This window comes from Notechis scutatus, chromosome 4, assembly GCF_049901735.1.
Source record: "Notechis scutatus isolate UNSWTSFEM ecotype Mainland chromosome 4, rNotScu1.2, whole genome shotgun sequence".
Classification (NCBI taxonomy): Eukaryota; Metazoa; Chordata; class Lepidosauria; order Squamata; family Elapidae; genus Notechis; species Notechis scutatus.
Window position 1 is genome coordinate 32016410 of NC_142012.1, and position 14385 is coordinate 32030794.

The window sequence follows — 14385 nt, forward strand, 5'->3', positions numbered from 1 at the left end:
TCTGCTTTCTATTCTAAGAGTGTATCTTATGATGAGAATTGCCCAAGTGTTAATTGCCTTGATCATATTTCCTCCACTGAGTTTGAGCTTTTAGATCCTCTTTACTCTCTTGATGATACATTCACTTCTAACCTATTCTTGACTTTTGTATGGTTGATGTTGTCAGCTTAAAGGATGCATAGGCATTTGTAGTGATCTTCTTCATCCAGACTCTCAATGTTATTTCCAAAGGGCATTTTGATTCCTACAGTTTTCACTGTTTTTCTTGTTTGATAGTGACACATTTGTCCAGCCCAAACTTCATTTATGATATGTTGGCTGTATATATGACAAAGTAGAGAAGCTATTTATTTTTTTAAACATTTTTATTTTATTGTCCTCAAAGGGACATGCAGCTTAGCATAATATGACAGCATTTCATATTTAAGCAGATACATACAGGCTTAAGAATGCTTTCTCATTGGTTGGCTTATATATTCACATTTGATTTTATAAAAGAGTACATTAATTTATATACAAGAGATGCCTTTTGGATTCTTTTAAATACTATCAAGTCAGCACAGGGCCTGTGATGATGAAGCTAAAATGATCAGTAGACATGTGTCTTGAAGATGTACAAATTTAGTGATAACATATGGACAGAAAATGTATTTCCCTATGAAAGCTAAAGTCCCATTTCCCCTCAAATGTCTTTGGGCTCTATTCAGTGTGGCATTTACCTGCATTGTTACTTTGGAATCAGGATATATGTGATCAGCTTGATGCCTGTTAATATCTGGGTTGTGTTAAGCCTTTTAAAGTGGAAATGGTGCTACTTATTTCCAAAACCTTAGTAAAATTACTGGATGAGAGTGATGATAAATAGCAATCCCCCAAAAGCTGTTTCAAGAGGCAATTGGACTTTCAGGTTTGTCTTTGAAAATGTTTCACTTCTCATCCAAGAAGCTTTTTTAACTGAATAAGAGAGCTGAAGAAGCTTCTTGGATGAGAAGCAAAACGTTTTCAAAGAAAAACCAGAAAGTTCAATTGCCTCTTCAAAAAAGCACCTTTAGGACAATCATGACCTGGATGACTGAGAATCTCCATAGATAAATAGCAATGTTATTAAGTACTAAACTGGATAGTGGCATCATATCTCTTTCTCTTTATTCTTGCTACTGCTTACCCAATATCCAGGAAAAAGGTGTTTTGTGAATTTGGACTCTTTTGAAGAGGGGGCTAATTTTTAAGTAATGGAGTAAAAAGATACTTTATGGCCATTTTTCTCTTGTCTTTCTTCAAGCGGAATATTTCAAGACATTGTATTGGATTTGTTGTGAGATCTCCAAAGAGTATTTTCCAGGCAAGTGACTATTTACTACTCACTCAAAAAGCCTACACCTGAAAATGATTGAATAATCTTGTTATGATTGTTCTAATCTCTCAGGAAACTGGGTTATGGTTAAGCGATCCTATCTATCAGCCTTTCCACTCTCATTACCTCACCCCATCTACTTATTCTATGTGAGGTACAAAAACTATCCTATGTACAGTATCAATCTCTTCAGTTGTTTATCCTTATTCATCTGCTGCTCGATTTAGCTAGAATTTTATTATAGCAAGTTGTATGAAGAAGGGAAAAATTACCACAGTTAGGACAATAAGGAGGTACACAATTTCCTTTTTCTATTCTTCAATCAAATTGTAATTTAACAATTCTAATGTGTGTAATTATGCCATTATTAAAGGCTAGCTCTTGTGGTCTGAATTGTAATAATCAAGTGTTAATTACAGGATTTGATAGGGTGATTCTCTACAACCAGGTCTATATGATATATAAAGCCCAAAATGTACTATGAAGCAAGACAACAATGACTAAGAATTTGGTGAATTGAAAGACTAGACTAAAGAAAAGATCTAATGGTTGGTTGATATCACCCTGTTTTTAAAATGTCATTGTCACTCTTCTGAACCATTGAAATGGGGCATGTTATGTCTGAAAGTGTCTCTTTAAATGTATCATTTAGCCTTATTTCAGAAATTTCATATATGAAATTAATTTATTCATTTTGAAAATAAGAGGCTAGGATTTCATTTGTTTGGAAATATTTCCAGTTACATTCTCTTTTGTCTCTTAAGGTAATAGTGTCTTATGATATTTACCTGTGAAATACTGATGGTCACAAAAGAATTTGTCAAATTGTAATTCCTTGTTTGAATAGTTTATATTCAGATACTGGTGGCAATCTATCTTGGATTATCTAGATTTCCATCCATCACTGTTTTTCCTAAGAAAACCCAGTGGTCCATTTCATCTCAATATATAATTTAAGTTACAATTTGATGATAATTTCCCAGAATGGCTCAGAATATAGTGTATCCCACTGGCTCAAACTAATTTTATGCAACTGTAAATTAGAAAGTGATGAGAATAAATGCAACTTTCAGTATTGCTGTTTGAATAGTAAATGCTTGGCCAATAAAGCTTGCTTACAATGTTTGCCCAAGATAGTTTTTTTTTTTTAGTTAAGCAATAGAGGCATAGTTCAACTTGTAAACAGGGATGGAACAGAACTTGCTTACTGTTTGCAGTTTACACAGTTAGCAATTATTTATAACATAGAGATAAGTTACTCTGACCTAAGCAGGGGTGGGATTCTACTGGTTCTGTCCACTTCTGTAAAACCAGTTGCTCTGAAAAGCAGCAAACAGAGAGCATACATAGAACCAGTTCTATGTCTGCTGCTGTTTTGGCCCACCTGCCCACCTGGGCTCTTACCTGACCTTTATTTCCTGCTTTTTCAACCGCAGCTGCTTTGCGTGACACAGCTGTGGTTGAAAAAGCAGGAAAAAAGGGCTTTTCCAACTGCTGCGCACCCCCACGCAGTGCTACTCAGCTGTCTGGGCAGCTCAGCAGGTCGTAAATTGCACTTGCGCAACTTGTGTGACTCACTGCATGCGCGCACGATACAGAGCAACAGAACTGGTAGTTATACTGGTCGGATCTCATCCCTGGACCGAAGGTATAACATTGTAAGCAATCAGGTTTTGTGTAACAAGATTTACCTTATGTATAAAACCAGTAGTCACAATGAAAATTTCCTAACCAAATTGATTTAATGTTATGTGCAGATGGATAATGCTCAATTTCTTTCTGTTTTTCAGAAATGTGCCACTTGCCATTTGCTCATCAATGGTTATTGTCACACTTGGCTATGTTTTAACTAATGTGGCCTATTTTACAACTCTCAGCCCTGAGGATATGCTAAGCTCCAAGGCAGTGGCAGTGGTAAGTTGTGGTAAAAATGGATATAGGAAATTAGAGAAGATTAATATTATATTGAAAATAAATCATTTGAAGAACTTAATTTATAGGATAATGTATGTATGTATGTATGTATGTATGTATGTATGTATGTATGTATGTATGTATGTTTTATGTAATGTTTTCTGGTTTTTTTTGTTAGACTTTTTCTGAACGTCTACTGGGAAATTTTTCCTTAGCTGTTCCTATTTTTGTTGCACTTTCTTGCTTTGGATCTATGAATGGTGGTATATTTGCAGTTTCAAGGTAAGTTATTCTTTTGCTAATGAAAGGTAAAATAAAAGTGAATGAAACATAGAGATATACTGTATATCTGTGCACACACATTCATACTTATTATATTTATTTCTTCATATGTAAGTATCATTGACAATCTAATAATTGCATAAATACAGAGAGAATATTATACTTTTCGTTTAGGTTTAGCTGACACTGAACACAGTTTAATAGTAAAATGAGTGAAAGCAATAGAACTGTAAAATATTGCACAATTCCCATTTTAAATAGATTTTGTTTTATTACTGCTCCCAATGCTTAGTACACTTTCACTGATACTTGTATAAATTATCTGTAAAAGTAAAATAAAGCAATTATTTTAGTAAATAAAATACTTAAATAGTTAAATAAATAGTTAAAGCAACTATTCTTGTTATTGAACACTGACAAAGGTTCAAAATAGGTTTTAGAAGTTTTTTTTTCATAAGCTTCTAAATTTGCTTTCTCAATTCTTTAATTCAGCTTCTGATGCTTGCATTGCATAGAAACAAATAGGACTATTGAGGATAACTTTGAATGTATTCTGCATCTCTGGTGAACTGCTTCAATTAATCTTGGTAATGAGGATCTTTAAAAGCTGTCCAAATTTATTTTCCCATCAGGATGTTCTACGTTGCATCCCGTGAGGGTCACCTTCCAGAAATTCTCTCCATGATTCATGTTCGCAAGCACACTCCTCTTCCAGCTGTCATTGTTTTGGTAAATCATATAAACAAATGGCTCTTTATCAACACTGTATAACATGGTCCTGCTCGGAAGCATTCAAATGTAACTTAAACACTACTTGAAATGTGGTTATTTATTTCTGTTCCACTATGTTTGGAGGGGTGGAAAATAAACAATGAGATGATATATTCAAGAACTTTCCACTAGTTACCCTTAACTCTCACAGGCTAGCACTTAAATCAGACTGCTGTATTTTATTTGAAGGTTGAATGAGAGTGATTAGTTAAACTCTCAATGGAATGATTCTTCCTAGATAGGAAGCAGACTAATGAAATTCTAAAGACAGGCTATATGCTAATGTGGTGTTTTGAAGATCTGAAGTTGCATTCTCAATATTTTGAAGAAAAATGTAAACACCAGTGATAGATAAGCAGCATTATCCCTCCTTTCATGGTGCTATTCTAGATAATTTATATACATATGTATATACCTTTTCATATCACCAATCTGCAATGCAGAAATGAGGTGGCACATTGGATAAAGGACCACAATTTTATTGATGACAATGAAAATGTATTACAGAAGTTGCAATTGGATAAAGTGGAGGAATACATACTGCTTTCGCACTGTTGCAACTATCAAATCCAATGAACAATACAAAAGTCCTGTCAAGCTGGATAGCCCTAACCTTTCACTAATACAATAGTTTTGATCAATTAAATAAACACTTATATGTCTAAGTTAATCAGGTTGCAGCACAAACATCTTCTTTCATGATTATATAAAGAGAGAGTGAATTGACTGAAAAGAATAGGGTGAAATGCTCTTATATTTACTTAATGGCATCTCATTGTAAAAATAGTATAATATTAGAAAACTAATTATTCATTGCCAGTCAGTGGAGAGACATCAGAAATGGACAAGGGTACATGCTCACATCCAAATGGGATGATTAGGCCAGTAAACATTTCTGTCTTTTACATCAGTAGCCTATGCTTTATCAATCCTTTTAGTGTGATTTACCCCCTATTAGAAGGTGCCAAATGAGCTATCTACAGGCCACTGAATAATTTGGCAACTTTTCATTAATACCACTGGTCAAATTTACTGAAGTTTGGACTCCATATGGGCAAGATATGAAACATGACAAAGATAGTATCTTGCAATCTTATCTGGCATCAATTTTATTTCATGAATTCTGAGGATTTGGATTGGGTGCTAGACAGTATGAGCTTCACCATGTATGAGTTGCATTCACACTTAGCCTTTGGGATGATTGGATCAAGTTCAGTGAGATTGCTAATGGTCTTCTCTTGGGGAAGGCATCTCTAGATCCAGTCATTTTGGATACCAATTGTCTAGTGTACAATATTCTTCTGTGGCAAATATTTTGGAGAAAATGTTAGAACTCATAGAACAACTACAAGTGTGGATTAATTGATTTTTTTTTCAATAAGGGGAAGGGAGAAAATTCAATGTGATTTATGGAGTATCCAATACAATGTAATAAGCAACAACTTGTGCACCAATGAGTATTTTTTTATTTTTTAATTATTTTTCAGTATCCTCTCACTATGGTCATGCTCTTTGCCAGTGATCTCTATGGCCTCTTAAATTTCCTCAGTTTTGCAAGATGGCTTTTTATAGGATTGGCAGTTGCTGGGATGATCTATCTCAGATATAAACGTCCTGATATGCCTCGTCCTTTCAAGGTAACCATGGTTACATGACTGTTTTCTATAAACACGTTTTGTTTTCTATAAACACGTTTTGTTCAAACCAAGCTGTATTTAAAAAGAGATCATCTAATGAAAATATCCTCTTTTCTGGTTGCTCATACATTCATATGAATGTATCTGTTCTTTGAAAATATTTTCTGAAGCCTTTCTTAGGAAGAATCCCCAACAAGATGATATTATGTCACCAGTCCAACAGCAGGCTACTTTCTTATCTTCAACAGTGTACAACACATATGGTAGTAGTTTGGGAGTCAAATGGGTTTGGTGGCAGATGTAACCACATCCTTCAACATCAAACTGAGGATCTCATGAGGAATTGTTAAAAACTATTAACAGTTCTTCAGTGATTGTGTCATATGGAAATTGCCTGAATTTGTTCTCAGCTTCTTTTAGGGATTAGGTATCACAGCTAGACCTTAAATGATTTCAGTGTTGGTTAAAGAACACAGCTTCTAGTCCTTCCAGTCAAAGAACATATTTTGCTGAATATTACTTGATACAGTAATATCTTGATAATAGTTTTATATTGTTTTACATTATATTACATGAATTATTTTCTCCTTAGTTTTATTTTCAATAGTTCATTGAGATTTTATTGTTAATGGTCTAGTGGTTACAACACCTGACCAGAAGCCAAGAGAGTATGATTTCTGCTATAGGCATGAAAGCCTGCTGGGTGACTTTGGGCCAATCGCTCTCTGTCAGTCCAACTCACTTTTCAGGATGGTTCTTGTGAGGAAAATAAGGTTTATTTAGAGGAAGAAGTATTAGAGATGTTTGCTGCCTTGAGTTATTTATAAAAATAATAAAGACAGGATAAAAAAAATCTAAAATATTAAAAAAAATTCTTTTGTTTTGCCAGTAAGAAACACTATATCACTTTTGAAAGCTGAAGTGTTTAATTACATATTGTAGGTTTTCCTTTATTTTAAAATATATTCCAGGTTTTTTTAAAATTTTAAAATATTTTGTATTTCTGTGAAGTCTGAAGTATAAAGAAGTATGGCTATTATAAATATATCTTGCTATCAGAATTTGTTATTTATTTCTAAAATGCCATTTAACTTGGCAGTCTTTTGCCTGATTGTTTATTGATTTGGGGGAGCTGGGAAGTTAATCAATATATAGTGAAGAGTTTTAAATCATAGACCATACCCTGAAAATTTTGTTTCATTGTAAGACTGATTCAAGTAGACAATTCTAAAATATTACATTCTGATTGTCTGTTGCTTGTCTATTATCATTTAAAATGATGGTGGACTAGCAAAGCAAAAGAGTTATAGGAAAAAAATAATACAAGCCTTTCAAGGTACAGTCTGTACAGATTTGTGAGACCATCTGATCGGCCTTACTGTTGAGACTAAGCATTTTGTTTTTCACAGTGCAGATGCCTTTGTGATTGATGTTTGTGAGCAAGACACAGATGCAACCTCTCTTCCATGTGGTTTCTACCATACCTTTGAACTTGTGGCTTCAGATATAGAGATAGCACAGAGTCTCAAAACTAATAGCCATCAACAGAATCGGTCTTCATGAATTAATGCAATTCCCTTTTGCTTTTTATTTATTTAACCGATTTCTAAGGCTGTTCACCCATAAATGACTATGAGTGACTTACACTCATTCAAAACAACATTAAAAGAGAACTGCATCATGAACAAAAAACCAAAATATACAACACCTAATCTGTTACTAATACACAGCAATTAGTGGTGCCACACATCGCCTAACCCAGTCCCTGTGTGAAGACCTTGGTCTGAAAAGCCCTCCTGAAAGACAGCAGGGTCAAAGGCATGTAATTTCAAACCAGATGCTGTTTCAAAAGGCAGATGTAACTACAAAGAATACTTTGAGTCACATGACATGGCATTGATTTAATCAATGAAATCCAGTACATGCCAACTCAGATAGGTCTTAAATAGACAATTGAAAATAGGTCTTGCAAATATCCATATCCTATATCATGGATCATGAAGGCTTTGTAGATGCTTATCAGTACCTTGAATTATATTCAGTGGTTGATAGCCAGCATAGCTTGGAAAGTATTTGTTTACATAGGCATATCATTTACCAGTTTAAAGATATCCTTCCAATTTTTAACCACATCAACTACTTTATTCCACTCAGAAAACTGACAATGGTGAAGAACTTATTAATGAAGCCACCACTGGGATGCATGTTAAATAAAAATACATTTAGTTTCCTTTTTTTTAATAGCCACTTCATTTGCATTGGTCTTCCTGAATATCAACGTTTTTTTCAAAGTTTATTTATTTATTTATTTATTTGATTTGCCAATTGTTTACAAGATAATAAGTATAAGTGTATACATAGTTGTGAATACATGAAATGGGTACATATAAGAAAAATAAAAGAAGAATAAGAGAAACAATAGGACAGGGACGGTAAGCACGTTGGTGCGCTTATGCACGCCCCCTACAGACCTCTTAGGAAAGGGGTGAGGTCAATAGTAGACAGTCTAAGGTTAAAGTTTTTGGGGTTTGGGGAAGAAACTACAGAGTCGGGTAGAGTATTCCAGACATTGACCACTCTATTGCTGAAGTCGTATTTCCTGCAATCAAGTTTGGTGCGGTTAACTTTGAGTTTGTATCTATTGTGTGCTCTTGTGTTGTTATGGTTGAAGCTGAAGTATTCATTGACAGGTAGGACATTGCAATGTATGATTTTATATACCATGCTTAAATCAGACCGAAGACGGCGTAATTCAAGGTTTTCTAGTTCTAGAATTTCAAGTCTGGTGGCATAAGGTATTCTACAACGAGTAGAGGAGTGGAGAAGTTGTAGAGTTTCACTATTTTAATTGCCATGAAATATTAAACACTACTGACATTTAATAACCAAGCTACTATTAGATTATAATAGTAATTCTTTGGAATGTTTTCCAGGTACCACTGTTTATTCCTGCTCTGTTTTCCTTCACCTGTCTCTTCATGGTTGCACTGTCACTTTATGCTGATCCAGTTAATACTGGCATTGGTTTTGCAATTACAATGACAGGAGTCCCTGCCTACTACCTCTTTATTATATGGGACAAGAAGCCAGCATGGTTTAGGCGATTTTTAGGTGAGTGAATTTTGAGCAAAACTGTTTTTTTTGGTATTTTTATTTATGTATTTATTTATAAAATGTACAAGCTGCCTATCTTACCCCAAGGTAACTCTTATTTTTATGTTAATTTTTATATAAAAAGAATAACTTTACAGCAGATAATTTAATTTTTTCCTATTTTCCTATTCTCATTTTACATAAGTCATCATTTTAAATCTGATATACTGGATAAATTATGGCACTAGTTTAATTACAGAGTAGGTTTTAGTAATAGAAGTCATCACACAATTTATGATTTGGTACACAATTGAATTCCCCTTTGTAATCATCCTTCCATTAAAAAAAGGGGTTTCTAGACTTCTGGCTGCAGCGCTGTGGGGAGTGGGGAGAGAAGAGCAAGCTCTGCTCTCTCGTACCCAATCTGCACATTTGGAGGCCCTGGTGAGGGGCACGTAGACCCTGGAGGGGAAGACGAAGGTTTGAGGAAGTCCGAGGAGAAGTTTGACGGCGGCGGTGATTGAGCTTCGAGGGAGACCTCATTTGCTCCGATGTGTGAGTGATCGGCCATCTCGATGGCAGACTGAAGCTGTGGCACTTTAGCCCAGTGAGGAAGATACCAGAGCATGAATAGCGTTTTTGGCATCAATTGAAGGATTGAATTTGGAGTGAAGGAGACGGAAAGTGAAAGTCGAGGAGACAAACGGCAGAGAGAGATGGCAGAACTGTGAGTCTTAAATAAAGGACGGAAATCCGAATGGAAATGGTGATCCGGCGGTGAAAGCAAGGAATTTTTAAGACAGAGATTGAAGCCGATTTAGTTGATTAAAGTTTGACTGGTGTTTTGGACTTGTTCTGCTAAATTTGGAGTTGATTTACACTGATTATTTAGGAATTTGGAGTTTAATCTGACAGTCTGTGACTTGCAAAAGAAGAAGAACAGTGGAAAAAAGTAAGAGACAGGACTGAATCCAAGAACGGAAGTGACATTTTGAGATTATACAGAGAGAAGAGAAGCTGATGTAACAGACTGTGACTAAACAAAACAAGAACAGACAGGGAAAGGAAAGTGATTGAACATTATTGGACTTCTTTTTATAGAATATAATTAATGAAATAACATTTTAATGAAGGTTTAATTGAGTTTATTAAGAATTTAAAAGTTTAAATGACATGAAACTGTGAAGACTGGTGAAATACTATTTTGATGATTATTGATTGATTGATTATTAACAACTAATGAAATAAGTAAGGTTATATATATATAAGAAGTGGAATATAGAACTGTTTAAAAGAAATTGAACTTTACAGTTAAAGATAAAGAATATAGTTGATATACCATAATATAGTAATATAAAATAGCTGTATAAGAACAATTTATAGTAAGCATATCTTATGCTATTATATCACACCCTTTCTCTTTTTTCTTTCTCATTTTGATACTATCTTTTCTGTCATCTCTTTTGCTCTGTCCCCTCTTTATCTTTTTTAATTTTGGTGATTCAGTTAATTTCAGACCTTATAAAAGACTTAATCAAATTTGAATAATTTAGAATATCATAAGTTGGAAAGGTGAAAAGATATTTATATTCTAAGGGAAACTATTGAATAGAATTAATAATAAAAGGAAAATTAAATAGTGAATGGTAAAGTGGGAAGACATCTACAACAAAGTTAGGAATATGACCAGTACTATAACAATGGCCTTGAAAGGGAAAAAAACAATGTCTGGTTCATCAGTGTCTATTGCATCTCCAGCGGGCCAAAAAACAATAGAAGGAATGCTGAACACGGAAAAAACAAACAACATGGCCAACATGCAGACGATGCAAGCAACATTAACAGCTATCCAAGAAACGATACTTAAAAATGCAAGAGACAATGGTAAATAACCATACAGATATGAAGACGGAAATGGGAGAAATGAAGGGTAAGATTCAAAATCTAGAGGAGAATATGGGAACGATCCAACAGACATTGGAGAAGAATGAACAAACAATAAAGAATATAGAAACTAAAGTTGAACAAACAGATAAGAGACTGGAAGGGATGGATAGGTAAGTAATAGAGATGAACAGAGATTTAGAAGATTTGATTATCTATCTCAAAATGGAACATGCAACATTCTATGTGAGGTTCCAAAATGTATTGGAATCCAAAGATGAAGATCTGGGAGCTATAATGTCCCACTTAATAGCAGAGGTATTGCAAAGGGACCAACAGGAAATAGTGAAAGAATTGGATGAGGTTTACCGAATCCACACAAACTACGCCAGATGAAACAAGCTGCCTAGAGAGGTCCACATCAGGTTCACCAGAAAAAGTGTAAGAGATATTGTATATAGAATCACAAAGGACGAGCCGATGGTGTATAAAGAAAAAGAGATCATGACCTTGAAACAAATCCCAAGGCGGGTACGAGAGTTGAGCCTTTGTGCAGGTATGGAAAACACCAAATACCCCTAATAAAGAACTTTCTGTTACACAAAGTAACAGAAAGTGCTGAGATGAATATGCTAACAATGAAATTGAAAGAAAAAGACGACTCTGAATTCTTTTCAATTTGGAATAAATGGTATAAATGGCTAATAAACAGAACTAAGAAGTGAGACCAAAATGTTAATTGAAATAACCCTTAAGAAACTAAAACAAAATTTTGTCAATTATATAAAGATATAATAATAGTAATTATAGTTAAAGCTATTAGTAGTAGACAAATGTAATATAATGTATTATACAGTATTTAAACCAAAAACCTGTATAGATGCCAAGAACGTTGTTGATAACATGTTTTACGATATAACATAAGAAACTTAATAAAAATATATATTAAAAAAAAGGGTCTCTAGTTGTCTGTCCTAGGACCATAAAACTATCTTCATGTGTGTCTATCAAATGAAGTATGAATGCTGGCTGGTAATTCCTAAAATTTGTTGAGAAAAGAGATTCATTGATAATTGATCATTGATTACACACACATTTGGTAGGTATATGTTTCTGTAAGCATGCAATGGGATATTTTCTCCTGTACTTTCTCAAATATAAGGTCTTTTTCCAAGTATATTAGAGATTATAATAATTTTATATGAATTGTAGAGAAGAAACCAGTAGACATTTACTCACATTTATTTCATCGATGTCACAATGCCTTTTCTGCCTGTTAATCATATAATTGATTTTTGAATTAATATCAGTTGTTTTATGTATTATTGGCTACCAGAACCAATCTACAAATGACTTCAGCCTTACTGGGATCCATCAGGTGCAGATAGCCATTATAGTTAGTATCAGATCTCATGGAGTTCAAAGCCCACTATTGGGAGTCCAATGAAGGGTGGGATATTACACCAGTTCTGTGGGTTTGGCTAGGCTGGCTTGGTGGTCATGTTGGCTGCTGGCATTCGTGACGTCAGCTTGTCCTTCGACTGTGGGGATGCTAAAACAGTTGTAAGTGTGAAAAATGGTCATAAGTCACTTTTTTCAGTGCCATTGTAACTTTGAATGGTCACTCCATACAAGCAAAGTACCAGCAAAGTAGGGGAAAAAAACTCCAGAGAAATTCCTGAGTTTGGAAGTCTAGTCCTGCCAAGAATGTAATAAGGGTTAATGGAGAGGCAGTTTCTATAAGCAACACCAGAATGTTTCCTTCCTGCCTTCCTTACAGGATTTCTTCTAACAATCAGTTCTCCGAACTGCTTAGAATGTTAACAACCGGTTCTAACGAATAGGTGTGAACTGGTAGAATACCACCCCTGGTCCAATGTGATTTTATGCAGTGCACCAGTTTTATAAACAATAATGACCTTGGTTGCCAAAATCTGAAAAGAAAGATATAGATAACCTATAAGTACACACTCATTTTTCTGGACTCTTAGTTTCATGATAATACCACCAGGGTGGGAGACTCTTAGTATATATCTCTGTGGTTTATATATCTTACTGACCCCAGAAATCAGCACAGGACACTTTTGTCATAATTGAGACTTAGCAGGTACATTTTGGTTAGTTCAAAACTTACTCCCTACTCTTACTTCAAGACCTCTTTGGTGCAGGATATGGCATTATGTTAAAGTTGATAAGCACAGATCCTAGTTGAACTGTTATATCTTGTATATACTAGTATACATAGTTTCAGTTGAAGTTCTCAGTCTGGTCCTCTTTTGGAGAGGGAAAATACTTTCTCCTGATTGATTGTTTGGCTGATCAGATTCCTATAAAAGGAGCTCTGTCAACCAGGGAGTTACAGTTGCCTCACAGACAGTATTGAATAAAGAGCTGTTAGAAATCACTCTGGCCTAGCTTCCATTCTTCCCCCAGAACTTAACATGAACATTAGAAAGATTTTTTTAGGAACAGCGTGTCAGTACTATGCAGCCAGTTTCCAAGAAAGGTACATTCCTTTTACCTGTGCTCAGGCAGAAACCAGGTAGTTTTCTGTCAGGGATCCTTTAATTTGCACTTCTGCACAGAAGAGGATGCTGAAGGGATCTATCTTTTGAATAGAAATTCATGTGAAAAATCTCAGCCTCCAGCATTTCAATTCATTTTAGGAAACATTTTCAGCTGAGACTAGTAGGAATCTTTTATACCACAAGGCTAATTTTGGTCTGGGGGACAATGTCAGAGTTATAATGGGTAGGAATGTATAATCAATATCATTCCTTCCTATGTATTGTAGTTTAACAAAACCCCCAGTGTTGTGGAGCGGCGGAATAACCTGAGGCGAACACAGAGAGAACTTCAGTGTTTACTTTATTGTAACAATAAAGGGTTGCCGCAGCTGCCGCGCTAACAAGGCAGCCAGCTGGCGGACAACAGCTGATGCCATTTGACAGCTCCCTTTTATAGCCAGCTGTCAAACGGCATCAGCCAATAGGAACGGTCCGTGTTCCCGCTGGAAACACGGACCAGAGTGAAGACTTCAGCTCAGTCTTTTCCAAACGCCACACCCAGTACCTGTGATTCTTCTAAAAAGAAATCCCTTATTGTAACTGCAGTTAATTTTAATTAGCTATGCTTTAACACTCACAGTTGTTGCTGCTTCTGCAGAAAGAGAAATCTACAATCGGTGTAATGGTGTTTTTGCACATATGTATGTGTGTGTGTGTGTGGGGGGGTGAAGTATACAGGCTAACAGGCTACTTTTCAAGAATGTGAAATAGAATATTTACTATATATCCAAAAATAGTAATTAAAAGATGCTTACTAAAGTATATCAATGCATAAAGTTATTATATATAAATATATAATGTCTAAAGTTGCATCTTTTTAATATTTTCAATACCTGCAATAAATAAATCACTGTATGATAGTCAAAATATCTTCATAGCTTTA

At 34.9% G+C, this 14385-nt stretch overlaps 1 protein-coding gene across 4 annotated transcripts in view; it reads left to right on the forward strand.

Annotated features, from left to right (window-relative positions):
- The window catches only part of SLC7A11 (solute carrier family 7 member 11), a 121984-nt gene that overhangs the window by 92814 nt on the left and 14785 nt on the right, over window positions 1-14385 (forward strand). For all 4 annotated transcript variants that reach the window (XM_087963129.1, XM_087963128.1, XM_087963127.1 and 1 more), the window contains 5 exons: window positions 3145-3268; window positions 3447-3550; window positions 4183-4279; window positions 5809-5958; window positions 8892-9069. In XM_087963129.1, the coding sequence (XP_087819255.1) occupies window positions 3145-3268; window positions 3447-3550; window positions 4183-4279; window positions 5809-5958; window positions 8892-9069 (653 nt within the window). The remainder of the gene's footprint in view (window positions 1-3144; window positions 3269-3446; window positions 3551-4182; window positions 4280-5808; window positions 5959-8891; window positions 9070-14385) is intronic.